General features: G+C 52.4%; 1 protein-coding gene across 2 annotated transcripts in view; it reads left to right on the top strand.

The window, feature by feature from the left end:
• Positions 1–25,555, top strand: part of SLIT1 (slit guidance ligand 1) — a 180,979-nt gene that overhangs the window by 126,348 nt on the left and 29,076 nt on the right. For both annotated transcript variants that reach the window (XM_058697335.1, XM_058697334.1), the window contains exons 5-21: positions 437–508; positions 2,016–2,087; positions 2,691–2,762; positions 3,244–3,407; positions 4,745–4,892; positions 5,366–5,437; positions 5,954–6,025; positions 8,185–8,256; positions 9,006–9,149; positions 15,542–15,705; positions 16,434–16,457; positions 16,586–16,730; positions 17,347–17,421; positions 17,595–17,738; positions 20,518–20,661; positions 20,924–21,090; positions 23,912–24,044. In XM_058697335.1, coding sequence (XP_058553318.1) covers positions 437–508; positions 2,016–2,087; positions 2,691–2,762; positions 3,244–3,407; positions 4,745–4,892; positions 5,366–5,437; positions 5,954–6,025; positions 8,185–8,256; positions 9,006–9,149; positions 15,542–15,705; positions 16,434–16,457; positions 16,586–16,730; positions 17,347–17,421; positions 17,595–17,738; positions 20,518–20,661; positions 20,924–21,090; positions 23,912–24,044 — 1,884 coding nt within the window. The remainder of the gene's footprint in view (positions 1–436; positions 509–2,015; positions 2,088–2,690; positions 2,763–3,243; positions 3,408–4,744; positions 4,893–5,365; positions 5,438–5,953; positions 6,026–8,184; positions 8,257–9,005; positions 9,150–15,541; positions 15,706–16,433; positions 16,458–16,585; positions 16,731–17,346; positions 17,422–17,594; positions 17,739–20,517; positions 20,662–20,923; positions 21,091–23,911; positions 24,045–25,555) is intronic.

Raw genomic sequence — 25,555 nt, 5'->3', positions numbered from 1 at the left:
TCCTCAGCAAAACAGAGAGTGAGTCGTGTGTACCACAGGCCCCAGGGTGGCGGTGGGCTTATTAAGAAGCCCTCCTTGGCTTGCTCCTTTACAGCCCTGGCTGATGCCGTGGGGGCTGAGCTGACCTCCCTGGGATCTGGCAGAGGAGTAGGTCACGGCCGCCCCAAGCTTGTCTCTCCAGCTGCAACCCCCTCCCTGCAGAGACGGGAGGCGATTGGGGGCAAAGCTCCCTCCAGGGCAGGGAGCCTCTCTCCAGCTCTGTCATTCATTCATTCATTCATTCATTCATTCATTCATTCAACAAACACTTGCCTTACTGAGCACTGTCTTGGGTGCTGGAGCACTCTCTGGCCATCCTGACCTCCCTGACTCATCAGGGCACTCTGGAGAAGTCTCCTCTGATCGTGTTTTTCTCCCTCTGGCTTTATCCTCTCAGGGACCTGAGTGAGAACACCATCCAGGCCATCCCCAGGAAAGCTTTTCGTGGAGCTACAGACCTCAAAAATTTGTGAGTCTAGGCCTGGGAGGGACAAGGGTGGAGGGGCTGGAGGGCCACCCCTGCAGCATCCTGTGCATCTCCCCTAGCCCTGTGGTCCAGGCAGACAAGGAGCTGGTGTGGGCTCTGAGATGACTGATGGTCTTCTGGAACAATCTGGGGTCGAAGGAAACAGGCAGCCTTTGGGGACTGGGTAGAAGGGAGTGTCATGGACTGTGGGTGCTTAGGTGAGGTCCATTTAAATGGCACAGCCTCTATGCTCTTGCCCTTCAGCAGATTGAGAGAGCTGGGTTTGAATCTTCTCTTCCAGGTACATATTGTGTAAGTGGTTACAAGTCAGTTAACTTCTCCCATTTACCTCACAGGCTTATTCTGAAGTTTAAACAAAACATGGAAATAAATACACTCTGTCAAGTGCTATTTAAATGTAATGGTTTAGGGGCACCTGGGTGGCTCAGTCGGTTCAATGTCCAACGCTTGATTTCGGCTCAGGTCATGATCTCACGGTTTGTGGGTTCAAGCCCCACGTTGGGCTCTTTGCTGACCGTGCAGATCCTGCTTGGGATTCTGTCTCTGTCCCCCTCTCTCTGCCCCTCCCCTGCTTGAACTCTCTCACAAAATAAATAAATACACTGAAAAAAAAAAAAAAAAGAAAATCTTAAAAACAAATAAATGTGACGGTTTATTCCTACTACTCAAATTTGTTCTGGTCCAGGCGTCCCACCTCCCTGAGCTCTGACTGCAGCAGGGATGGCAGGTGCCCGGCCTGTGTCTTGCTCCCTGACCCCATGTTTGTAGTAGACAGCGGAGCATGGCATTCTTTCCCAGGGGACCCAAGTCACAGCTCCGGTTTATTCCAAAGGCAGCATTCCAGGTGGCCACGGCTAGTCGGCCTCGCTTGGCACTCAGGGTGAAATCTGTTTGCCAGCGCTGGCTGCCGTTGCTCCAGGGAGAGGCTGTCTCATTTTCTAGCTGCCAGCACCCTCTAGGTGGTCTCCACAGCGGGGGCACAGACGCCTGCTCCCCAAGAGCCTATGCCGACTTAGGTGAAGGAATACAACTTTTATGTAGATGTGTTGTTTTAACTGAATCAGAAAGAATTGAAACTTTTATAAGTATGGTAAAACCTGGGTTTGTGACAAATGCATTCGGGAAACGTGCTTGTAATCCAAAGCGCTTGGACATCAGAGCGAATTTCAAGAACTGTCGGTCAGCTGCGATCACATGGCGTTAGCCGTCACGTACTGCTTGTATTGCAAGACATCGCTCGTTTGCCAAATCACAATTGACCAGAAATGTTTGCTCGTCTTGCGGAACACTCACAAAACAAGTTACTCGCAATCCAAGGTTTTACTGTAGTTGCTATTTGGATGAACGCACGTGTACTGAATGAGTGGGGCCAGGCCTCTTTTTTTTTTTGTTTTCTTGTTTAACTAATGAGTGTTTGATCAAAACACATGGACAGACACCCCTGCTCTAGGCAACATGCATTCCGGTACAACTTTCCTTTGCTCCACAGACAGCTGGACAAGAACCAGATTAGCTGCATCGAGGAAGGGGCCTTCCGGGCTCTGCGGGGGCTGGAGGTGCTGTAAGTAGAACGTGGGAAGGGCAGCAGAGGCCGCAGAGCCTTGCTAACGCAGGAGCGGAGGCCCAGGCAGCTGGAGCTGGGCCAGGAGCAGCACAGGAGGTGTCCCGGGACACCCCGGGGGGCAGTGCTAGGCCCAGGGCAGAGGCCATGCTCTCTGCTGCCCTAGACCCGCCACCCAGGATGGGGGTGGGGCACATGCTCACAGCATCGTACCTGCGGCGGGTGACCCAGGCTTACCCTGCTCACATGGAGCCCAGGGAAGTGTCTGTGTCTTCCAGGACTTTCTGACACATGAAGCAGGAATGACTCCCTGTCTCCCTCTATGAAACCCCACCCTGGGGGTTTCAAACTGGCTTAAGCCTGTGGGCAGCTTTTCCCTCTCCCTGGAGTCCGTGGCTGCTGCCTGTTAGCCTCTGACCCACTCTGGGCTATCCCTGAGGGTGGCTCCGTGTCACAAGCTCTTTGGCGGGCAAAGCCTCCGGGGTCCAGCCCGTGGATCTGGGTGTGAGAGTCTGTGTGCTTGTCAGAGAGCAGTCCTGTCCCTCCTTCGCACATAACTTCCTGCTGCATAGATGCCGACTGACTCTGCTTTCCCCTGGTCAGGACCCTGAACAACAACAACATCACCACCATCCCCGTGTCCAGCTTCAACCACATGCCCAAGCTGCGGACCTTGTGAGTCAGCTCAGGGGCAGCCTAGAGCCTGGCGGGCGAGCACAGGCTGGGGCCCCGGGTGGTGGGGAAGGGGGCAAAGGCTTCCACAGGCAGGAGAAAGGGCTCCTTCTCTGCATTTTCAGTGGTCATCCCAGGCTGGGAGTGTCAGAGCCATCCCAGGCTGGGAGGGAAGTGAGCTAAAATGGAAGGATGTTGAATGTCTTATATTTGGTTTCAACTTGGAGAACAAGTGCTTTGTTTTTGTGTTTGAGAATGAGGTATGCGATTCTGGGCAGTGGGTCTGTGTGAGCTCAGTGAGATGAATTGTTGGCTGGTCACACTGCAGCCAGCAGCTGCCCCTGAGAGAGCTGGGGGGCGGGGAGGGGCAGCAGCCAGAGGAGGTGTCCCCCCGCTGCAGGTAATCCCCATCGGTGTTCCTGCTGTTCGGCTGGGGGCTGGGGGCCCAGGGAGGTGGGTTGTGAGCTGCCCTGTCTCCCTGTAGCCGCCTGCACTCCAACCACCTGTTCTGTGACTGCCACCTGGCCTGGCTCTCCCAGTGGCTGAGGCAGCGGCCAACCATCGGGCTCTTCACCCAGTGCTCGGGCCCCGCCAGCCTGCGTGGCCTCAATGTAGCCGAGGTCCAGAAGAGTGAGTTCAGCTGCTCAGGTGGGTGCAGGCCCTTGACTGCCCATCACCTGCCTCCCGTTACCCCCACATCTCATTCCCTCCCCCCACATCTCATTCCCTCCCCCCACATCTCATTCCCTCCCCCCACATCTCATTCCCTCCCATTACCTCCTGTCACCATGCACTAACGTCTAGCCCACCCATGACCTCTCTTTGCTCATCACTTCCTTTTTCTACTCATCACCTACTGTCCTTATCCACCACTGCCTGGACCACTCACATCTCCGGTCCTTACCCATTATCTCCTATTCCCATCCATCCCTCCTGCCCCCATCCATCTCCCCCTCCTGCCCCATCCCTTATCTCCTGTTCTCACCCATCACAAAAACATGTCCAAGAATATTCAAGACAGCTTCTTTTCATAATAGCCCAGAGTTGGAGACAACCCAAATGTCCACCAGCAAGAGAATGGATTAACTAATTATGATATATCCATGTAATAGAATACTGCTCATCAGTGACAAGGAACAAACCATGGATACGCACAACCACATGGGCAAATCTCACAGATTTTATATTGAGCGAAAGAAACCGGACACAAAGAGGACCTGCTCTCTGATTTCATTTATGTCAAGTCCACAAATAAGCAGAACAGATCTTTGGAGACAGGTCTCAGAATAGTGGTAACTTGGACAAGGGGCATGGGGAACCTTCTTAGATGACAGAAATGTTCTATGTCTGGGGACGGTTCTGTGGGTGTATCCATAAGTGGAAATTCAGCCGGATCTCCACTTAAGATGATGCACTTTAAATGTCGTACTTCAATTTAGAAAATTTATACCAGTCAGTAGGCTTTATCCTGGTTTTACCACCTATCAGCTGTGTGATTTTCCACAAACTAATACCTATCAAGGGCTCAGTTTTCCCACCTGTAAAATGGCCACAATAACATCACACTCCTCATGGGTTCAGCAGTAGCATTAAATGAGTTACCACGCGTGTTAACATCGTTGCATGTGGCACAGAGCGAGTGCCCCATGGACATAGTCCTTGTCATTCTCTGGTGACCAATGAGGAGACTCAAAGTGTTGAGTGACGTGGACTAGAACCTGGAGCTTCGGAATTTAGGCCAGGATTTCCTAGCGCGTGAATCACACTCTCATGCAGCACAGTTAGATCCAGATTCAAGTTCAGCAAACATCTAGCAAGTACCTGCCATGTGCCAGGCACCCACAGAGTCACATGGTAGTCCCTGGTGATCTCCTCTGGTTCATCCTCAGTCAGAAAGACACATGTGCTCTGTATAATAATGCTGTATCTGGGGTGGGAGGTGTTGACATGGGACACCCCCAGATCACAGCCCACTGCTCCCTCAGGCCAAGGAGAAGCGGGCCGAGTGCCTTCCTGCACCCTGTCCTCCGGCTCCTGCCCGGCCATGTGCACCTGCAGCAATGGCATTGTGGACTGTCGTGGCAAAGGCCTCACCGCCATCCCCGCCAACCTGCCTGAGAGCATGACAGAGATGTGAGTACAGGGCAGGGAGGGTGCTGGGGCACAGGTGCTCGGGCCGGCCCGGCTCTGGCGGTCCAGGGAGGAGACGGAGCAGGGCTCTACTGCAGGGCTTGCCTGAGGCCCCTCTGTACAAATGGAGGAGATACAGTTAGCCTCAGCTGGGCTGAGCCCTTTGCCCAAAGCTGGACAGCTCTAGAGGGCTGGGGAAGGGGTGACTCTCTGTGGTCCATTGTCCAGCCCAGCTGAGTCCACTGCAGTCGGTTTCTTAGTATTAGCCTGATTTATGGGCCCCTTGCAGCCACCAAAGCCTGAGATAATGGGCTCCAATACAGCAGTGTACCTTTCCCCTGTTTGTGCCAGCCCATCTACTCCAGACGGAGGATGGGAACAGGGGCAAAGGGCCCTGTTTGGGCAGGCGATCCCAGCAGACAACAGTCAGGACTGGGGTAACCCGACCCTGGGCTTCCTGTGTTCTCTCTCTGCAGCCGCCTGGAGCTCAATGGGATCAAGTCCATCCCTCCCGGAGCCTTCTCTCCCTACAGAAAACTGCGGAGGATGTGAGTACCTCGCGCTGCTTCCTGGGGGTCAGCTTGGGGCAGGAGGAAAAGCCTGGAGCAGGCAGCCACAGACACGGGGCAGGTCTTGACTCTACCTGCCCAGGTCATCTCTGACATGTGGATGGTGGCTGTGACCCCGTCATAGGGTTATCATGAGGCCTAAATGGGGTGTTGAGCCTGAGTCTGGCACATGACCAGAGCTGACTGTCACCCTCCTATTTCAGCAGGGGCACTACTAGGACATGAGAGGGGGTGTAGGGGAAACTGGGATGTGGGGTAAAGCTTTATCAAGAAAGGAGACCAAGGCTGGACTTCCTGGCCCGAGCATGACTCTCTCACGGCACGGGGAAATAGTGGCCGGGGCATTTCAGGTGGATGGGAGAACTGGCCCCTCATTTTCCTAACGTCAAAGAAATGTCTGCCCTCCCATGGCATCTGGGAGGAGGGGCCAAGCGGGAGGAGGGGCTTGGTGGCCACCGCGGGATTCAGCCATCTTCCCTCCTGCGCACTTTGCAGAGACCTGAGCAACAACCAGATTGCAGAGATCGCTCCCGATGCCTTCCAGGGCCTCCGCTCCCTGAACTCGCTGTGAGTAGCAGTGCAAGTCTGCCAGGGTCCAGGGAGCCCCCCGCCCCTGTGCTGTGGCCACTCTGATGGGCCCTGGAAGGGGATGCTGTGCCCAGCTCCCCCTTCCTCTCTGGTGGACGCTCTGCAACTGGGAAGGGGTGGAGGGAATCCAGGGCTGAGTGCCTGGAAAAGCCAGGCAGAGCTGTTGCCCCTGGCAACTCTGATGCTCTTCCTGCCATGAAGGGGATTTTCCCAGCATCCTTTGCTACAGTCTTCTGATTTGGCCCAGGCTTCCTGTTGGCCCCCCCTCCCCACAGAGGCCCAGCACTCTATGCTCCTAAACTTCCCCAGCTCACATGTAAGGGCAGCCACTCTCAGCTCCAGTTGTGACGGTCACACCTTGTATCTTTCCTCCCAAATGTGCTCTGATCCCAGGTTGCGGTGGGTGATGTGAAAAAAGCGTTTTCCTCCACTTCTGTCCATTTTCCTTCCCTGGAGGGTTTATTGTGTGTGGGGGGGGGGGGAGGGATGGGGGGGTGAAGGTGGGGAGGGGGGGTCCATCAATCTACAAAATGTCATGCAGCTTCAAAAATGTTACTTCATCTCTCCTTTTCCCGGTGCCCTTGCTTGTACCCCAAGTTCACCAAGTCTCTTGCTGTCGGAGGTCTATGCAGAGAATGCACTGTAGCTGAGCGAGTTCCCCATTGGTAGGGGCCTTTTGTTACTCTTAAGAGTTAGTGTTTCTGCTTGTCCTTGGCAGCAATGGACACATGCCTTGTATAGATTAGGGGCCTGAGAAGTGAGATAGGATGGAACTCCCCCTTGGGGAGTGCGTGAGGCTGCCAGTTCAGTGCCTCTCTGTGAGCCTTATTCTCTTGGAGTAGAGTCTGAGCTAGTGGGTGGGACTGTTTGTGAATGGCACCCTGTAAATTGTGCAGTATACAAACTACATAGCTGTACCTGACGGCCTGGTGATGAGTCTCTATTGTTGGCCGAGGAGATCAGAATCTGAAGGTGACCTGCCAAAATGCAATAACATTTAAGTAGGTTCCTGTTGCTCGTGGGTACCTGGTCAAAGCCATCTCCCCACCATCTGGGAACTTTTGTGCTGATGTCATGTTAACGGACCTCATTGATAGCATCCATCTTGGCAGACCCTGACCTTGTCTCCCTGCTTCAGCCCCTGTCCCCTCCACTCTGTTCTCCACCGAGCATATTGAGGGATCTTTCCAAATGCAAATCTGATCATGTCTCAGAGGCTTCCTGGTGCTGGCTGGGTAAAATCCAAGCTATTATTCCATTTGTTTCCCCTGAGCCACACTGAACCCCCCCCCCAGGGGGAGGGGCAACCTGGACCCCACCGTAGGGCCTTTGCTTCTGCCATGCCCTCCTTCAGGAAGGATCTTGAAGCCGTGTATGAAGAGACCACATATACTGTTTTTACTCAGACTGAATTGTTTACAGGGGTGGCTTATGGGGGCTGCTTGTGATATTGGGCAAGTTCCCAAGCCCCGTTGGTACTTCGTCCTCTGCCCCAACCCATTCTTGCCTGCATGGCTTTTTTGAACCTTTGCTTTTTTTTGTATCATACACCAGAATTCCTGCTCAACGCAGAGAACTCAGGTATGACACCCACTCGCACCCCACCGCCCAGATCTCAGCTCGGCTAAACTGATCTCTTTCTTTCTGGGGTGTTTTCTGTTGCTTGACGTCAGAGCTCATTCCACACGTGCCGTCTGGCCTTCCTGTTCTTTTTCCTATAATCCTCTGAAAATATGTTAATTATCCTGCTCATGGGATTTTTCTCCTCCTTGAAACTTTTAGATCCAGGGCCGGGTTAATTTCCCATGAAGTTCCCCAGAGGGCCCCTTTGCAGGCTTCTGGGGGTTCCATGTGTGAGGCAGAGAGCGGGTTATCGGGGGGCTGCTCCTACAGTAGCGGGGGATCACTGCTGCCTCTAGCCCATAGGGTACCTTTTGCAAACTACAAATGGGGAACCCTTTAGGAACACACCTTACTGCCACCTGCTGGCAACTTGTTACAACAAACTGACACCACCACGCTGTGCCCTGTGAATGGCTTAGCAGTGGTGCCGTTGTGTGGGTGTGACTGGCAGAGCCCTGTCCCTCCTGGTGGGCTGTCCTCTTACTCTCTCTCTTTCTGCTGCCTTTTGTCTCCAGGGTCCTGTATGGGAACAAGATCACAGACCTCCCCCGGGGTGTGTTTGGAGGCCTGTACACCCTACAGCTCCTGTAAGGACCCATCTGCAGGTGTCCTTGGGTGGCGCCCAGGGAGGGGGCTAGTATTCCTCTGGCTTCTCAGAGTAGCCTTGTCAGCCTCTTTGGGGTGTGGGACTCGTTGGGGCAAGGAGCTTGGATGACGGCAGAGCTGGGGGTGCCATGGGGGTCTCTGGGACTCTGGCAAGGCCAGAGAGGGAGGGGGGGTCAGGTTCAGAGCCGATCACAGGACGCCTGAGCTGAGAGGCTCCCGCGATGCAGCCTGTGTTCCCAAGGAGGTCAGCATGGCTGGGGACAGACTTGACTCCTGCAAGGGGACATCCAGACACAGCTCAGCCTCCTTCAACCATGAGAGTTCAGGCAAGGGTTCTCTCCCAGAATCTGAGAGGCACGGAACCTAAATGCTCCATCTCAGATACTTGGAAACCCGGCAGACTCTGGAAAGGAGGGGAGCCCCCAAAATGTCTTTGGGAGGAGGCCTGACCACTGTGCTCTTTGCTTCCCAAGAACCCCATGAGCACTTGTAGCAGTTGCTTGAAAGGGAGAGGAGCAGTGGAACAGGATGATCCCTCGCTTAGAGAGGGCAGTTGGACTTCTCGGCTTCCTGTAGGGAGTAGACATGCAGAGGGCCAGACCCCCTGCACCTGCTCCCGTGCTCTTCTCCCCAAGACAATGCATGCTTCGTGCCGGGAGGTGCCCAGGGCGTGTTGATGCAGCGGGATCCGCGCCTCTCCCCTCACCAGCTGGCCCTGGTCTGCCCACAGGCTCTTGAACGCCAACAAGATCAACTGTGTCCGGCCCGATGCCTTCCAGGATCTGCAGAACCTCTCGCTCCTCTCCCTGTATGACAACAAGATCCAGAGTCTCGCCAAGGGCACCTTCACCTCCCTGCGGGCCATCCAGACCCTGTGAGTGCCCTCTTGCCCTCCTCCCCTCGGTCCCTGCACCTGCAGGAAGACTTAGGGGGAGGCGACAGTCCCCCAGGGACAGGCAGCTGTCTTGCCCTGTGCCTTTTGCTCACAAGGATGGCCTCTCACAGAGGAAAGAGCACAGATTTGGGATTGGATAGTCCTGGGTCCAAATCCCAGCTATGCCTCTTATTAGCTGTGTGACTCTAGGCAACTTAATTTAGCTTCTCTGGGCTTCAGCTCACTCATTCATAAAATGAGGATACTGTTTTCTTCAGGGGTTGTTATGAGATAAAAGGGGATGTTTGTACAGAACTTAGTTCATTGTAAATGCTCCTTAAATGCTGGCTGTAATTAATAATAATAATATCAATTCTAAGACATCCGTTGTTTCTACCTTAACAGCTCTAAGCTGGGATGAATATTACAATCAATGGCATGTCATTTAATTGACAGAATTTTTTTTTTAACGTTCATTCATTATTGAAAGACAGAGAGAGACAGAGCATGAGTATGGGAGGGGCAGAGAGAGGAGGAGACACAGAATCCGAAGCAGGCTCCAGGCTCTGAGCTGTTAGCACAGAGCCTGATGCAGGGCTCGAACTCACAAACTGTGAGATCATGACCCGAGCTGAAGTCAGACGCTTAACCGACTGAGCCACCCAGGTGCCCCTAATTGGCAGGATTTTGTTCTTTTCTGCTAATACATAAAATAACAGAGCATCTTGCAACTGATAATATCTTAAACCAGATGAAATATGGCAATAGCAATGATGGCTATAAATTAAAAATTAGAGAGGAACAACCCTAGGCATTTATTTTAATCTTTTACTGAAGGAAATTATAAACATATTCAAAGCAGAATAGTGAGCCTCCTAGAACTCATCGCCCAGCTCTAACTCGTGGCCAGTCTTGTTTCATAATATCCCCTCTTCCTACCTCCCAGACTATCTGGAAGTAAACCCCAGCATCACTCATCATCTATACAGACTTCATACATATGTATAAAAGGCAAAGATTCTTTGAAAACGCAACCACAACACTGTTATTATATCTAAAAATTTAACACTTCTTTGATATCATCAGATATCGAATTAGTGTTTAAATTAAGCGTCTCATACATATCATACAGTTTTTAAAATAACTTGTCTGAATCCGGAGCTAAATAAGGCCTAGATGGTACAACTGGCTGACACTGGCTGATGTGTCACTAAGTTGTTTTTAGCCTCTAGGTGTCCTCTCCATGGCCTTGTTCCTTGTGCTATGTTAGTCGAAGGCATTGTGTTATTGCATCCATAGAGCTCCCCATGGTCTGCGCGTTGCTGGGAGATTACATTCCCTGTGATGTAGCTTCACATTCCCCTCTGTCCTGTGTCCTGCAGATAGAAAATTCTATCCAGGAGCTTGGTCAGGTTTGGATTTTTTTTTTCTTCTTTAGGCAGGATGACTCCACAGAACTGTGTACTTCCATTGGGAGTCATATGATATCTGGTCAGCTCTCTTTGTGTAATAAACACAGCTGCTCATTTCAGTGCCTGGACCCATTCGTTCATTAGGGATCCTGAAATGGTGATACTGGATTTCTAACATTCCTTCTTCATTTGATAATGGTGTTGTGGTTATGCTTGAAAAAGGAATCCTTACCTGCAGTGTGACTTGATGAGCCGACCTGTGGGTCCAGAGCTGAGTGCTTAATGGACATTTACTGTTACTATCGCCATGGCCCGTGTTACTATCGCCATGGCCCTTGTTGTCACTGTCATCCTGCCATTATTTATCCGCTGGACAGTGGTCTCCATCAGATAATACGTGCACGGAGCACCAGCATACATTGACACAGGTCAAAGAAAAAGCACAGCTCTTACTCCCCGGGAACCACGCTCATCAGCAGGGACATTAGCCGCAAAGACAAACTTGTTAAAGCCCATGTGCCCACCTGCAGCCCACACCTGCTAATTAATTTTCTTACAGCCAAGGAGAAGGGGATAGAACACTATGGGGAAATCTTGCCAAATACATGAAATTCAAAGTTACAGGGAGACATCGGCAAGGTGGATTATTTTATGCAGCTGGCGGGATGTCCGAGAGAAATGCACTCAGGAGATTTCAAGGTCGGGGACCCCCACACAGGAAAGACTTGAGGATGGGGAATGGGACTGAGGGTCTCATGCAAGGAACTGTCACCCTCTCAAGGTGGAAAGAGAGTGAACAAATCAAATGGATTGCGCTCCCTGGGGATGGTTTCTGTCTGTGTCCACTTCCCTGACTGGATTTCAGAGAGTGCCTGCCAGATGGCATGCCTGAGATCTTGGCCACTGCCCATAGGGCAGTAGTGGGGCACAAAGCTGGAGCAGAATGTTAGAACAGGAAGTCTTCCCACAGGTGAGATCGAAATAGTGGTGACACTGAAAACAACAGTCACTGCTGTTTATCGAGCCCTCACAGAATGCCAGGCCACTGCTCTTTCCATGTATTCTCTTACTGAATACTCACAGTGGCCTGTGGAGGGAGGGTCTAGCATCCCTGACTTCACTGATGAGGAAACAGAGGCAGGAGGTCATGTGACTCACTCAAGGTCACACAACATCTTAGTAGAGCAGGGATTTGGTCTCAGGCATCTCTTTCACCATCACTGAGAAGGCAGTTAACTTTCCCCTCAATTGTGCTTTTTTCCATAAGAATAGACCTTATTATTTAAAGGCCGTAAAACAGAACTGGACTTTCATAAACAACTAATGTATATTAACAACTCAAATATAGTTTGGAATAAGAATAAACGAAATACAAATCTGAGGTATAATCAGGTATTCTCAATACAGGTTTGGATGGTTAAACCCCTTTACTGAATCGTGTGTCAGGCCTGATATCAACTCCCCACATCCTGCTTGATTTGTCCGTGGCCCCGAGATCTGTGGCTCAGTGCCTTGTGTCTCAATACTGATTTTGCTGCAGTTTTCCTTGCCCCAAGAGATTTTTCAAAGTTGTTTTTTTTTTTTTAAACAGCTTTCATGAGGCTTGCCTGGGTGGCTCAGTCAGTTAAACGTCCAACTCTTGATTTCAGCTCAGGTCATGATCTCACAGTTTGTGGGTTCCAGTCCCCACATCAGGCCGTGTGCTGATGTCGCAGAGCCTGCTTGGGGATTCTGTGTCTCTCTCCCTCTCTCTGCCCTTCCCCTGCCCCTGCTAATGCTCTTTTTCAAAATAAATAAATGAAACTTAAAATACTTTCATGAGGTATAAATTATATACCATAAAACCCACCTGTTCCAAGTGTACAATTCAGTGATTTTTAGTATATTTCAATTATTCAGCTATCACCACAATCAAATTTTAGAACATTTCCATCACTCCCTCAAAATCTCTTGTGTCCCTTTTCCAGTCAGTCCCTATTGCCAGCTCATCCCCAGGCAGCCACTCGTCTAATTTCTGTCTTTGTAGTTTGCTTTTTCTGAACATTTCATAAAAATGGAATCATCACGATGTGTCATCTTGTGACTGACTTCTTTCACTTAGCATTGTGAGGTGGTTTTTTTTTTTAATGTTTATTTATTATTGAGAGAGACAGAGACAGAGACAGAGACAGAGACAGAGACAGAGCAGGGGAGGGGCAGAGAGAGAGCAAGACACAGAATCTGAAGCAGGCTCCAGGCTCTGAGCTGTCCGCACAGAGCCCGATGTGGGGCTCGAACCCACAAACCATGAGATCGTGACCTGAGCTGAAGTTGGATGCTCAACTGACTGAGCCACCCAGGTGTCCCAGCATTGTGTGTCTGAGGTTCGTCCACGTCGCAGTATGTATCAGTACTTTGTTCCTTTTTATTTATTGCCAAGTAATTTCCTATTGAATGGATAGACCACATTGTGTTTATCTTTTCTAGTTGGTGGACATCTGGATTTCCACTTTGGAATCGTTATGAATAAGGCTGCTATGAATATTTGCTTGCAAATCTTTATGTGGACAAATGTTTTAATTTCTCTTAGAATTTCTGGGTCACGTAGGAAATCTGTGTTTAACTTTTAAAAAATCGTCAGTTTTCTGGGCGCGTGGCTGGCTCAGTCGGTTGAGCGTCCAACTTCGGCTCAGGTCACGATCTCACAGTTTGTGGGTTCGAGGCTCACGTTAGGCTCTGTGCTGACAGCTCAGAGCCTGGAGCCTGCTTCGGATTCTGTGTCTCCTCCTCTGTCTGCCCCTCCCCTGCTCATGCTCTGTCTCTCAAAAATAAAATAAATGTTAAAAAAAATTTTTTTTAATTGTCAGTTTTCCTAAGTGGCTATAAGCCCCATTTTATGTTCCTACCAGCAGTGTATTATAAGGGTTCCATTTTGTCTGCATCCTTGCCAATAGCTGGTATCATTCGTCTTTTTGATTATGGCCACCATAGTGGGTGTGGAGTGGTAGCTCATTGTGGGTTTAATTTGATTAATGATGCTGAGCATCTCTCCCGCAAGATTTTTAGTTGTGACTTCTTGAGTGCATATTCCAAGGAAGACACTGAGAATACAGTCTTCCCTTCCACCTTCTACTGTGACAAATGTTCATGGCCACACATGCAGCACATTTCTGGGTGTGCTTTTAACATGATGATATTTTCCCAAGCTGGTATTTTTTCCTTCTTCTTGAGCAATTTCCCTTCTCAGCTCCCTGCCCTTTGCAATTATTAAAAACTCTAATTTGTGTCAAATACTGGAGCCTCTTGTCTCTGTGGGTGGTTCAAGTTTTTATAGATTGGTTTTGACACAAATAACCTGTTCTTAAAAAGGATATATTCTATGCCGCACCCCTGGAACATTTTAACGTGTGCCTGAATAACATAATTGGATTGATTTTAAGCAGTTTTCTACCAAGATTGTGATAAAGGGAAGCCATTAGTTCAGGCAGAGGCCGGGCAGTGAGGCATAGGCAGATGTGGCTGGGTGGTCGGGAGGGTCCCAGAGCAAGCCCCGACTCCTAATACATTTTCCATCAGCAATGAACTCTGCCATGGGGAGTCAGCAAACACGTCTTCTCTGCAAATTGACAGTTTGAATAGGGAGACAAATGTGCAACTAGATGCAGAAGGCCCGGCCCACCTGGTGATGCTGACAGGAGCCTGGACTCAGGCAGGCAAGCGGGGACAGTGCCCAGGGGAGTGGCAGGGACGTCTGGGCCAAGAAGGCTCCAACCAAGCATCCCACCTTCATCCAGAGCCCAGGAGGTGATGAACAGGAGAGCGAGTGGCCAAGGTCTGAGCTGAGCTGGGTGCAAACCCTGGGCAGCAGTTGTGTCTCTGCCTGCAGAGCCCCGTTGGCCCATCAGGGCACTGGGCTGAGGCCATGAAGTGGACGGCCTGAAGTGGTGGCAGTAGATGGGCCTCTCAGCTGGCCCCTGCTCTGTCTCCCTGTACTTCCGTGCAGAAGCATTGGCTCTCAGGTACAGTAGCCTGAGCAGGTGCTAGAATATTCTTCCCTGGCTGTCTCAGTTTAGAAAACAGGACATGCCCAGTGCTGTGATGGCCCAGATGCAGGTCAGCAAGCTGGCTGCTGGGGTGGTTCAGATGTGGCTGGTCTGAGCCTTTTGGGGGTGGTGAGGGCCCACAAACAGGAAAACCAGCCCTGTGGTTGCTTACAGGAACCCAGATTGCTATAGTCAGCATCACCTATCAGCTGCCCCCTCCCCACACCTACCCTGCTGGTCACACAGGCAGCCTGGAAAGAGAGTAAGAGTGACTTCTCAGTAAGTAGCTATCCGGCCATGTTCTCTGACTTTCCCTTGTGTCAAGAGACGGCATGTAAAATGGTCAGGGGGAAGCAGTCCCAAAGGCCTGGGTTGGGAACGGAGATTCCCGTAAGTGAGAGGCTGCAGCAGGCACTTTGACACACGTCACCCCAGCTGCAGGACCCAGCCTCGCACCCCTGGCCTCATCCCCTTCCTGACAAAGGCTGTGGAAAGAAGCTGCTGTCGTCCAAGGCCACGTGGAAGGGATGACCCACATCAAAGGCTTCTGGGCACTGACAGTCCTGGGTTCAGGTACCCGCTGTGTCCCCTCACCCATGGAACGATGGGGTGATCTGGCCAGTGTCCAGGTCACTCTTGCCTCCACTGGTGTCTGTGAAATGTCCCAGGGTGGGTACAGGTAGGTAGATGGACAGGGGACAGAGTGAGGCTTGAAGTGGGGTGTGTAGCAGGGACAGCTGGACACCCAGAGCCTGTAGAGATCCTTCCCTGCTGCGATACCCTGGCAAGACTTCTCCAGCTGATGGGTGTGCCCGGGGGGTGGCCCCAGGTGGTGCATCTCCCCCGGGGCCCAGCCCTGGGCTTGGAGCCACCCGGAGGCAGTGAGGCCCTGTCCAGGCAGAGGTCAGTGAAAGTTTGCAACCCTGTCTCTGATCCCCACTCTGCCCCCTTTGGACAGGCACCTGGCACAGAACCCTTTCGTCTGCGACTGTAACCTCAAGGGGCTGGCAGACTTCCTGCGCACCAACCCCATTGAGACGAGCGGGGCCCGCTGTGCCAGCCCCCGGCGCCTCGCCAACAAGCGCATTGGGCAGATCAAGAGCAAGAAGTTCCGGTGCTCAGGTAGCTGCCCGCTTGCCCACCTGTCTGTCTGTCCACCTGCCTGCCTGTCTTCAGTCTGCTCAGGGACCTGGTGGTGTTTTCTGGATGGCTCCAACAGGGGCGTCCTAGGCCACCGGAGACCCTCTCAGAGGGGGTAGTTCCGAGACTATAGACTTGGATCTGAACGGTTGGTCAGCCCCACCCCTCACTTTACTGGGGCTCAGGGAAGGGGAGGGCTGGCTGAAGGTCCCTGAGGGAGGACTCCCGCACAAGGACCCAGGTTCCTCTGCTCCCAGGTCAGTTTGCTTTCATGCTACTGCTTTTCACACTCGAGAAGCCTAGGAGCTCTCCTCAGGGAGAGAGCTGCCTCCTCCAGGCTCTGGGGCAGCAGAAACTGGCTGGGGACAGTGTGAGTCAGCTTCTGAGCCTGGATCCTGGTCAGGAACCGGGTGCCTCTCTGCCCCATCCCCGTCTTGTACCATTGCATATGAGCGTTGCCATGGTTTGGGCGCTCCCCGAGAGGTTCATTTGGGGGTGGTACCACCCCAGCATCAGCCTGGCCAAGGAACATCTGTGCTCTGTGGCAAGGCCTTCTCTGCATGGGGACTGGGCAGGTGGGCTCTGGGGCCCTGATTTGGGACCCCAGTGTTGTTCCCGGGGTGCCTGCACCTGGGCAGTGGGACTGGGGCCTGGGCTCTTGCACATCCTGGAAGATTCCAGCTTGATGGTGTTTCTGCTTCTCTCCCCAGCCAAAGAGCAGTATTTCATTCCAGGTAGGAGAGTCCAGGGGACCTAGGGGGTTGGGGCGGTGGCAGCTGGTGGGCAGGGGCAGCAGGCTGAGGGGGCTAGGGAGACCCTGCCCTGGGGCCCTCAGCCTCCCGCCCCTGCCCTCTCACCGTAGGCACAGAGGATTACCAGCTGAACAGCGAGTGCAACAGCGACGTGGTCTGTCCCCACAAGTGCCGCTGTGAGGCCAGCCTGGTGGAGTGCTCCAGCCTGAAGCTCACCAAGATCCCTGAGCGCATCCCCCAGTCCACGGCCGAGCTGTGAGGGCCCCCAGCCCCTGCACATCCTCACCGGTCCCCAGTCCTCCTAGCCCTCCTCGATCCACACTGGGCTTCCCCCCGGTCCGGCTCTATTTGGGACCGCTGGAGACTCCAGCATGGCAGCGGCTGGCTTTAGCAGGAAGCACCTCCCCACCCCTGAAGCCCCTCTGCTTCTGACTCACCACCTCCAGACCCTTCCAACAATCTCTGGTGTGCAGGGAAGGTCGTCAGCCTGAGCCGGGGTGCCTTTTCTCAACCAGGCTTTTGCCTTCTTCTAGGAGATGTGATTCCATTAGATCAAGTTGGATCTTAGGCCATACTCTATTTTTTTTCTTTAAAAACATAAATTTGTGCACATGCCTATGTGCACAAATAGCTACACATATCTGTCCTTCATGTATGTAAGTTTTCATGGCATTTTTAGTGTTAAAAGTACCCCACTCACCGCCCCTTCCAGCACCATCATCCACCCTTCCTTTGATAAGCGATCAGTTTGCCTTGCCAGATAAATTCTTCTGGGAGCCCCTTTGTTTGAGTCCCAAATATTCTCAATTTGGAAGATACTCTAATGTCTGTCATTTATGAATGTGTAAGTTCTCTTCATTGCCTCTTACAGACGATTAAACAACAATGAGATTTCCATCCTGGAAGCCACTGGGATATTTAAAAAACTCACTCATCTGAAGAAGATGTGAGTTACCCATTGGTGGGGAGGTTGTGGCCAGGACTCTAGCTGGGGAGGGAGAAGGAAAATATTGTGTATGGGGGCAGTTTCATGGGGGCAGAGCTCCCCTGCAGGGGGCGGGTGCAGGAAGGTGGGGGAGGGTCCACAACTCCATAATCTTTCTGCCGCCCTCTGTCCAGCAATCTGAGCAACAACAAGGTGTCCGAAATCGAAGATGGGGCCTTCGAGGGTGCGGGCTCTGTGAGCGAGCTGCACCTGACCGCCAACCAGCTGGAGTCCATCCGGAGCGGCATGTTCCGAGGCCTGGATGGCTTGAGGACGCTGTGAGTGTGCAGGCCAGGGAGCAGGGCCAGACTGCAACAGGCAAAAGCAAGCTAGCGTGTGGTGTCTGCATCAGGAGAGAGGATGGGAGGCACCCCTCCCGACCCCGACTGGCAGGAGGAGAGGGGCAGCTGAGGGTGTATGAGGTCTACAGCCAGGGTCTGCAGGGGGCAAATAATCAGATGTTGGTAACCGTGCTGAGGCCTGCTTTCTTGTTCCCTGGGGTGTGGGGTCGATGCTTGGTGAAGGGGCGGGTGGGGGTGGGCTCTTTTGGAGGTTCCCCCTCACTGCCCTCTCACCAGGCTGCAAGAGCACCGCACGTGTGTTTAGTTCAGGAGTGGCAGGAGGGCTGGGTGGCCCCAAGGCGGGGACATTGCTGAGGTGACTCAGCCAGTGTGGAAGGGGGAGGAGGGATGGCCCATTATCTCTGGGATTCTGGGATCCCATGAACAAGAGCCCAGCCAGAGCTAACCAGACTTTGGGACTCAGTAGATCCTGGGGTCACCCGCACCCCCCCCCACAAGTGCTGCAGAGCCCCCCCCTCCACGCGGGCAGCACTAGCTCTTCACGTGACCACATAGACCTTTCAAGGGCGCAATAGACCATGCTATCCAGTTGGACTTCCTACAGTGGCAGAAGTGTCCCACGTCTACACTGTCTAGTCAGTAGCCACGTGTGGCTGTTGACATGGGGCTAGCGCTGTTGAGGCACAACATTTTGAATTTCATTTCATTTTAATTCTTTTGAATCTGAACAGCCAAGGGCCGCTATGGGGGGGGAGCATAGCTCTAGACACCGCCCTGCTGGGTTTAAATCCCAGACCGGCTGTAGGGCTATCCATCCGTTTTCAGAGCACACATCATGGAATTTGTGTAAAGGAAATGAATATATGAGGGGTTCCCTGTGGGTTTGGGGTTTGTTGTTGTTGTTGTTTGGTTGGTTTGGTTTACAGAAAGGGGATGCCCTTTGTGCTGTGTTTTGCCACTGACTTCTTTCACACGTGGATCTAGTGGGACTGTTTTCCCAGGCTGTTCACATGGGGCTGCCTCATTCTTCTCTATACTTGCCGGGTAGTCCTTGAATGAGGGTGTCGTGGGCTAGTCAGCCAGTCACGTGGGTTCTTTCTGAGGGAGGTGTGGATGGGGCTGGAGGAGAGGGAAAGGGCTGGTCTGGGGCAGAGCCGGTAAGAACCCATGAGTGACAGCGCAGGCACGGGAAGAGAAGTGCCATAACCCCTCCAGCCCACACAAACGCTGTTAATTGTCCATATCAACTACTTTCCAGTCTTCTGTATCCACACATTTTCTTGCACATATGCACACACACACACACACCCATACACCTGGGTGCTTCCATGTAGGTATTTCTGAACGGAGTCCTAGAATCCATTTTATTTAGTAACCTGCTTTGTCTTAAACACAACGTGAGCACCTTTACATACCATTAAAATTTTTTTTACAACATCATTTTGAAGGACTGTCTATTACATAACTACTGGAAATTCAGGCTATATTATTGATTTTTTAATGTTTATTTTTTTGAGAGAGAGAGAGAGACCGTGTATGTGTTTGCATGCGTGCACATGAGCAGGGGAGGGGCAGAGAGAGAGGGAGAGAGAGAATCCCAAGTAGGTTCCACTGCCCTCAGCGCAGAGCCTGATGCGGGGCTCGAACCCACAAACCGTAAGATCATGATCTGTGCCGAAATCAAGAGTCGGATGCTTAACTGAGCTGCCCAGGCACCCCAGAAATTCAAGCTATTTTAATTTTTTATTATGAGTAATGTGATTAATATCTTTATCATGAAATTCTGTGTGCATCCAGGATTATTCCCTATTGATAAATTCCTAAAAGAAGCCTTGCAGCAGGATGAAAGCATGAGGCCCGTTTAGGGCCTTTGCCGCCTGCCTCTCACTTCCAGGAAGGCCCCAAACCATTCTCCTGCCGGCCCAAGTGTGAAAATGCTCATTCACCCATACCGACCCTCTATTACTATATTTACTATACTATATTATATACTATACTATTACTATATTTATATATTACTATATTACTATATTTATATATTACTATATTTTTAGTTATTCTGCAATTTGCCAGGCAAAGATTCAATATTGCTTACATGTACTTGATTACTAGTAAGTTTAAACATTTTTTTTTTATCGGTGTTCATAAACCATTGTAATTTCCTAGTGAATCGCCTATTCTGTGTCCAGCTTAGTTTTGTTTTTAGTTGGGGAGGGGAATGGAGCCAGGTTTTGGAGGGTGAACACAGACTTAAGCAGATAAAAATGAGGGAAGGGGTCATTCTAGAAGGACACCACAGCCAGGGAAGGGCATGGAGAGGCAGGCCCCTACGCATGCCCGCAGGACAGAGGAGTCAAGGGTATGTCACTCTCCAGGAAGGCGGCTGGTGCTGGTCTGGGGTTGGCTCCCGCGTATCACAGTAAAGAGTGTAAACATTATTCCGTGGGTAGTTTGGGAGCCACTGGGGCTTCGGCCTGGAGAGGAACACGACTGGGTTTAGGTTTTGGGCCAGTGTCCCCGGCGTTGGTGCGGAGCGTGGCCTGGGGGCGGGGGAGGCCCTGGGCACCCAGGGAGTGCAGGCGGAGGTCAGGCCGTGTGGGCGCTGTGCAGGCAGGGTGGATGGGAGAGCATCCTGAGGGGGAGCGTGGGGAGGGGAGGGCCCCGGGAGGAGAATCTGTGGGAGGCCCCCGTGGGCAAGGCGCAGGCAGGTGGGTGGCTGCGGGCACAGCACGGGCTCCCCCCTCTCGCCCCCCAGGATGCTGAGGAACAACCGCATCAGCTGCATCCACAACGACAGCTTCACGGGCCTGCGCAACGTCCGCCTGCTCTCGCTCTACGACAACCAGATCGCCACCATCTCCCCTGGGGCCTTCGACACCCTGCAGGCCCTCTCCACGCTGTAAGTCTGGCTCCGGCATCTGAGCCCCGGCGCCCGTCCGCCCACCCTCCCAAGGGCGGCTACTTGAAAGGACTCACTGGGGGTGTCGGGCCCTGGTGGTCTGTGGGGTCCCACCACGTCAGAATGCCACATCTTGGTAACTGCTTGTCGTCTGGGAAAGAGCACGGGTGGCCGCCTGGCCAGTCTGTGGTGGGGCGACAGGGCATTGCAGGGAAACCCAGCCCGGAGGGTGTGTTGCTGGTCACACGGCTGCCTCTTCCAGAAACCTTCTGGCCAACCCTTTCAACTGCAACTGTCAGCTGGCCTGGCTGGGGGACTGGCTGCGGAGGAGGAAGATTGTGACAGGGAACCCGCGGTGCCAGAACCCAGACTTTCTGCGGCAGATCCCCCTGCAGGACGTGGCCTTCCCTGACTTCAGGTGTGAGGAAGGTAAGTCGTGGGGCCCTGAGCGGGAGGGGAGAGGCAGGCGGGCCAGCCCTGAAGAGTTTCCCGTGGGGAGGGGTGGCCCTGGGCCTGGGGTGGGGCGGGGAGCAGGGAGACCCAGTCTTAGTCCTGCGCCTACCGCTGCCTGGGGGTGTTTTCCCATGATTTTAAGAGCAATAGCATGGTTATTGTTTAAAAAATGGAAAGAATAGGTAAAAGGAGGAGATAAACGTTACCTATTATCCTATCACTCAGAGAAAATCACAGTTAACATTTCAGTGTATTTTTAAAAATGTTTCTTTGTTTATTTTGAGAGAGAGAGCACATAGGGGAGAAGCAGAGAGAGGAGGAGAGAGAGAATCTCATGCAGGCTCCACACTGATAGCCCAGAGCCTGACGAGGGGCTCGAACTCCCAACTGTGAGATTGTGACTGAGCCACAATCAAGAGTGGGATGCTTAACCGACTGAGCCACCCAGGCGCCCCTACATCTTAGTACTTTTTTTAATGTAAATGTGCCTGATCCACTGATCTGCCTCCTGGGGGTTCCTCAGTGCCCCAGACTTGTGGGCTCAGCCTGTCCATGATGTGCCGTGGGACCTTCCCGGACCCCCATCCTCCACGTGGGAAACCTGGTCACCTCTCACCCTGATGTCCTGTTTCCTCTGGATTCCCCATCTCTTTCCTGAGGCCCTCCCTTCTAGCCCTGCCCGTGCAGAGTGTAGTAGCCCCATCCCGTGACTTTCCGACAGAGCTCCACGCAGGCAAGGCAGCTGCTGGAGGCAGATTTGTACCCAGGGTAACAGAGCAAGGTTGCAGCTCAGCCCGGCAGTCCCTGATCTTGAGCCTGGTCGCCGGGAGTTTCCTGTGGGGAGTTCCAGCCCCCCCCCCCCCCCCCGGCCCCTGCTTGGCCTCCTCCGCCCCGCTCTCAGCCTGCTTCCAGGGGGCAGTTCGGCTCTCAGACTGGCCCATCCAGGCCGCGCAAGGAGCTTCAACTTTCACACCAAGAGAGAAGGTCAGGGTATTTCTCTAAACAAAGTCAATGGGTTTCCTAGAGCAATTTCACTTGCTATTTTAAAAAATTCCATACGACTCACGTATATATTTGTATATCATTTTATATAGTAATAACTTCCTAGTCTTTTTAAAAAAAATGTTTTTTTTAAATTTAATTTTATCTTCAATTCCAATATTGTTAACATACAGTATTATTTTAGCTTCAGGCGTACAATATAGTGATTCAACAATTCCATCCATCACCCGGGCTTATCACAACAAGTGAAACCCATTACCTATTTTATCCGTCCCCCACCCAAAAATTCTGTTCTTTTTTCTTTTTTCTTAAAGTTTATTTATTTATTTTGAGAGAGAGAGAGAGAGAGTGGGAAGGAGGGGTCAGAGAGAGAGGGAGAGAGAGAGAATCCCAAGCAGACTCCACACTGTTAGCACAGAGCCTGACACAGGGCTCAGTCTCATGAACCCTGAGATCATGACCTGAGCCGAGAGCAAGAGTCAGACGCTTAACCCACCGAGTGACCCAGGCGCCCCAAATTCTGTTTCATTTTAAACCCGACTATATATTTTGGGCCTTTCCTTCTGCCATTAATTATCTTTTGAAAACATTCTTTTCTTTTCAAGAAACGATTTCTTTTTATTTTTCTTATCACAAGTGAAGCATTACCATTTGCTTAAAAAAAACAACACACCATCCAGAAGAGTAAAAAGATCACCAATGTTCGCCTGTTCCAACTTCCCGGTCCTGGAATGACCCCCGGTCAGTGTTCCGCTGGGTGACCTTCCAGAGCTCTGCTGTCATGTCCGTGCATCCTGGCAGGCGACGCTGTGCACGTGCGAGGCTCCCCCCCTCAGAGGGGCTCCCTGGAGGGGAAGGGACAGGAGCACTTTTGAGATGTTGCTGCAGTAGACTGAGGTGGTGGAGAGCAGCCGGCTTAGATTCCAGGCCCGTGCCCCTCTTCCAGGCTGGGGGACCTTGGGCCCATTACTTAACCACTCTGCCCTTAGTTTTCTCATCTCTGCGATGGGCCCATAGCACATCCACCGGAGAGATGTTTTGAGGATTCAGGGAGTTCACGACGCCTGCACACAGCTGCCCTCCCTAACTGATAGTCTCTGTCACCTGCTTCCTAGTGCCCTCAGCAGCTTCTACTGTGGTGTCCTTATTGTTCCTCCTGCACCCAGTCAGAAGGGAGGAATATTTACTGGGTAGATGAGTGAATAAATGAAGGAGGTGTGATAGAAGTTGCTCAGAGTCTGTGTCGGCCAGATGGGGGCACAGACGCTGTGTTGTCTCTGACCAGCCTTCCGAGCTGAACAAGTTATGTAACCTCTCCGGCCCTCAGTAAAGTATAAAACCATTCATAGGTCCGTTTAGCCGATCTATTTTGAGGACTCCTGTGTGCCAGCCCCTGCTCTAGGTGCTGGGCTCCTTCTGTGAGCAAAAAAGCAGAGACCAGTCCCCGTAGTGCTGGCATCCTTTCTGCATCGTTAAAGAGATTCTGTTCGACATATTGTCTGGCACTTAGTAGGTGCTCAAGAAATGGTATGGTTGCCATCCTCCTGCTGTGCTGAGGTCCACATTGGACCTGAGGCAGAAGAAATTGACCCAAGACCCATCTTAACCTCGAAATGGTCCAAGGGGCTTTGTTCCTAGTGAGGAAGGGGTGCAGCCAAGAGGGGACTTACCGGTGCCTGGGGTAGTGTCAGAGAGGGGCTTCTGTTCTGAGATACCCCAGAGCACGGCCCCAGGCATAAGAGGCCCTAAGAAGGCCTGTCCCCTCACTGACGTGGCTTCGCGCCTTCCTCCCCAGGCCAGGAGGAGGGGGGCTGCCTGCCCCGCCCCCAGTGCCCCCAGGAATGTGCCTGCCTGGACACGGTGGTCCGATGCAGCAACAAGCACCTCCAGGTCCTGCCGAAAGGCATCCCCAAGAATGTCACAGAACTGTGAGTAGCCCCAGGCCTGACGGTGGGGGGAACGAGGTCACCAAGAACAGCTGGTTAGGGCTTGGAGCGAGGGCGTCGCGGGAGACACTGGTTCCAGGAAGCCTTTGAGCTTCTGTCGGACCCCCCTCTGCAGTCACCTGATGGCATGAGTCTCCCACGGGAGCGCTTGCTCGCTGTAAGCTGAGGCCTGCTTTTGAAATAAGAAGTAACCTTACGTTGGCCGCTTCACCGCAGCTTGTGAGCATCCCCTCCGTCATGAAAACTCTCAAAGAAGTTTGTTTTCGCTGGCCGCGCATGACACTACCATGCAAATCTACTATGATCTATGTAACAAACCCCCCTTTGTTGGAGACTTGTTGCCAGTGTTTCACTATTAAAAAAAGTCCCCGAGGTGAACATCCCTTCAGTGCGGCTGCTCGTCAAAGAGCGCTGCATTGCTAGGGCACTTGCTGCCTTTTGCATCATGGCCTTCCAGAAAAGCCATCGTACTCGCGCCCCAGCTGGCCGGGTGTGGAAATGGCCTTCGTGGCCACCCCCGCTGTCCATACTGGGCATCATGCACTAAAACCTGTGCTGATTTGGATGTGGTATCTGAGCCTATGTGGGGGCATGGATGTCAGTGTGAGTGACAGACAGAGGAGAGCTGGGCTTCTTCCACTGACACCCTCAAATAAGAGGCTGTGGTCCGTCCCCAACTCGTCCTGTCCCCTGGGATTGGTCCCTCCAGGCCTCCGTAGTTGTACTTTTCCTTCCCTGTGGGGAGCGTGTGAGGTTTTCATTTGTGTTTCTTTCATTACCGGCAAGGCAGGCTGTTTCTTTACAGGCACACCAACCACTGCAGTCCTTGTCCTGTGTCCCTCGCCCAGTTTTCTATCATCATGTTAGTGTCCTGCTTCCTCCTTGGTGCCTCCTGGCCACCCTGAGCATAATACGACAGGTGGAACAGCCTGGCTTCTTTGACTAAGGATGCTGAAGTTCAGAGGCTGGGAAAATCACTTGACTTCTCTAGGCCTCCGTTTTCCCAGCTCTTAAGTGGGGCCACTAGGGTGTGTTGAGAAGAGCCATTGAGAGGATCACGTGAGATGGGTGGGAAGTCACTTTGTATGACCCAGAGTGATGGATCAGGATGAGTAAAGCCCTGATTTTGCTGCTCTCTGGATCTTTGGGGGTGGCGGTGAGCCATCCTGAGGGCTGGAGTCGGTGGGGGTCCTGGACAGGGAGCCCAACGGGGGTTTCAGCTCCTGGCCCTTGGATCCCTGCTCAGCGAGGATGTCTGGGGGGATAGGGGACCTTCACAGCATCTTGAATCCCAAGCTCCACCTTGTAGACATGGGGCACCTTAGGGAATGTCACAAGGACCTTTGGTGGGCTTGGCTTTGAGGACAACAACTTGGGTAGCAGTGTGTATAGTGGGTCCCAGAAGGGAGGCCAAGGTGGAGGAACAGACGGAGGCAGCTGAGGAGTCCAGGCGTGGGTGACAGTGTGCATTCAGGGGGGATGTGAGAGCGGAA

This window comes from Neofelis nebulosa, chromosome 13 (genome assembly GCF_028018385.1).
Source record: "Neofelis nebulosa isolate mNeoNeb1 chromosome 13, mNeoNeb1.pri, whole genome shotgun sequence".
NCBI classification, from domain to species: Eukaryota; Metazoa; Chordata; class Mammalia; order Carnivora; family Felidae; genus Neofelis; species Neofelis nebulosa.
Note: the sequence above shows the minus strand (reverse complement) of the source record. Positions and strands in the feature narration are given on the sequence as shown.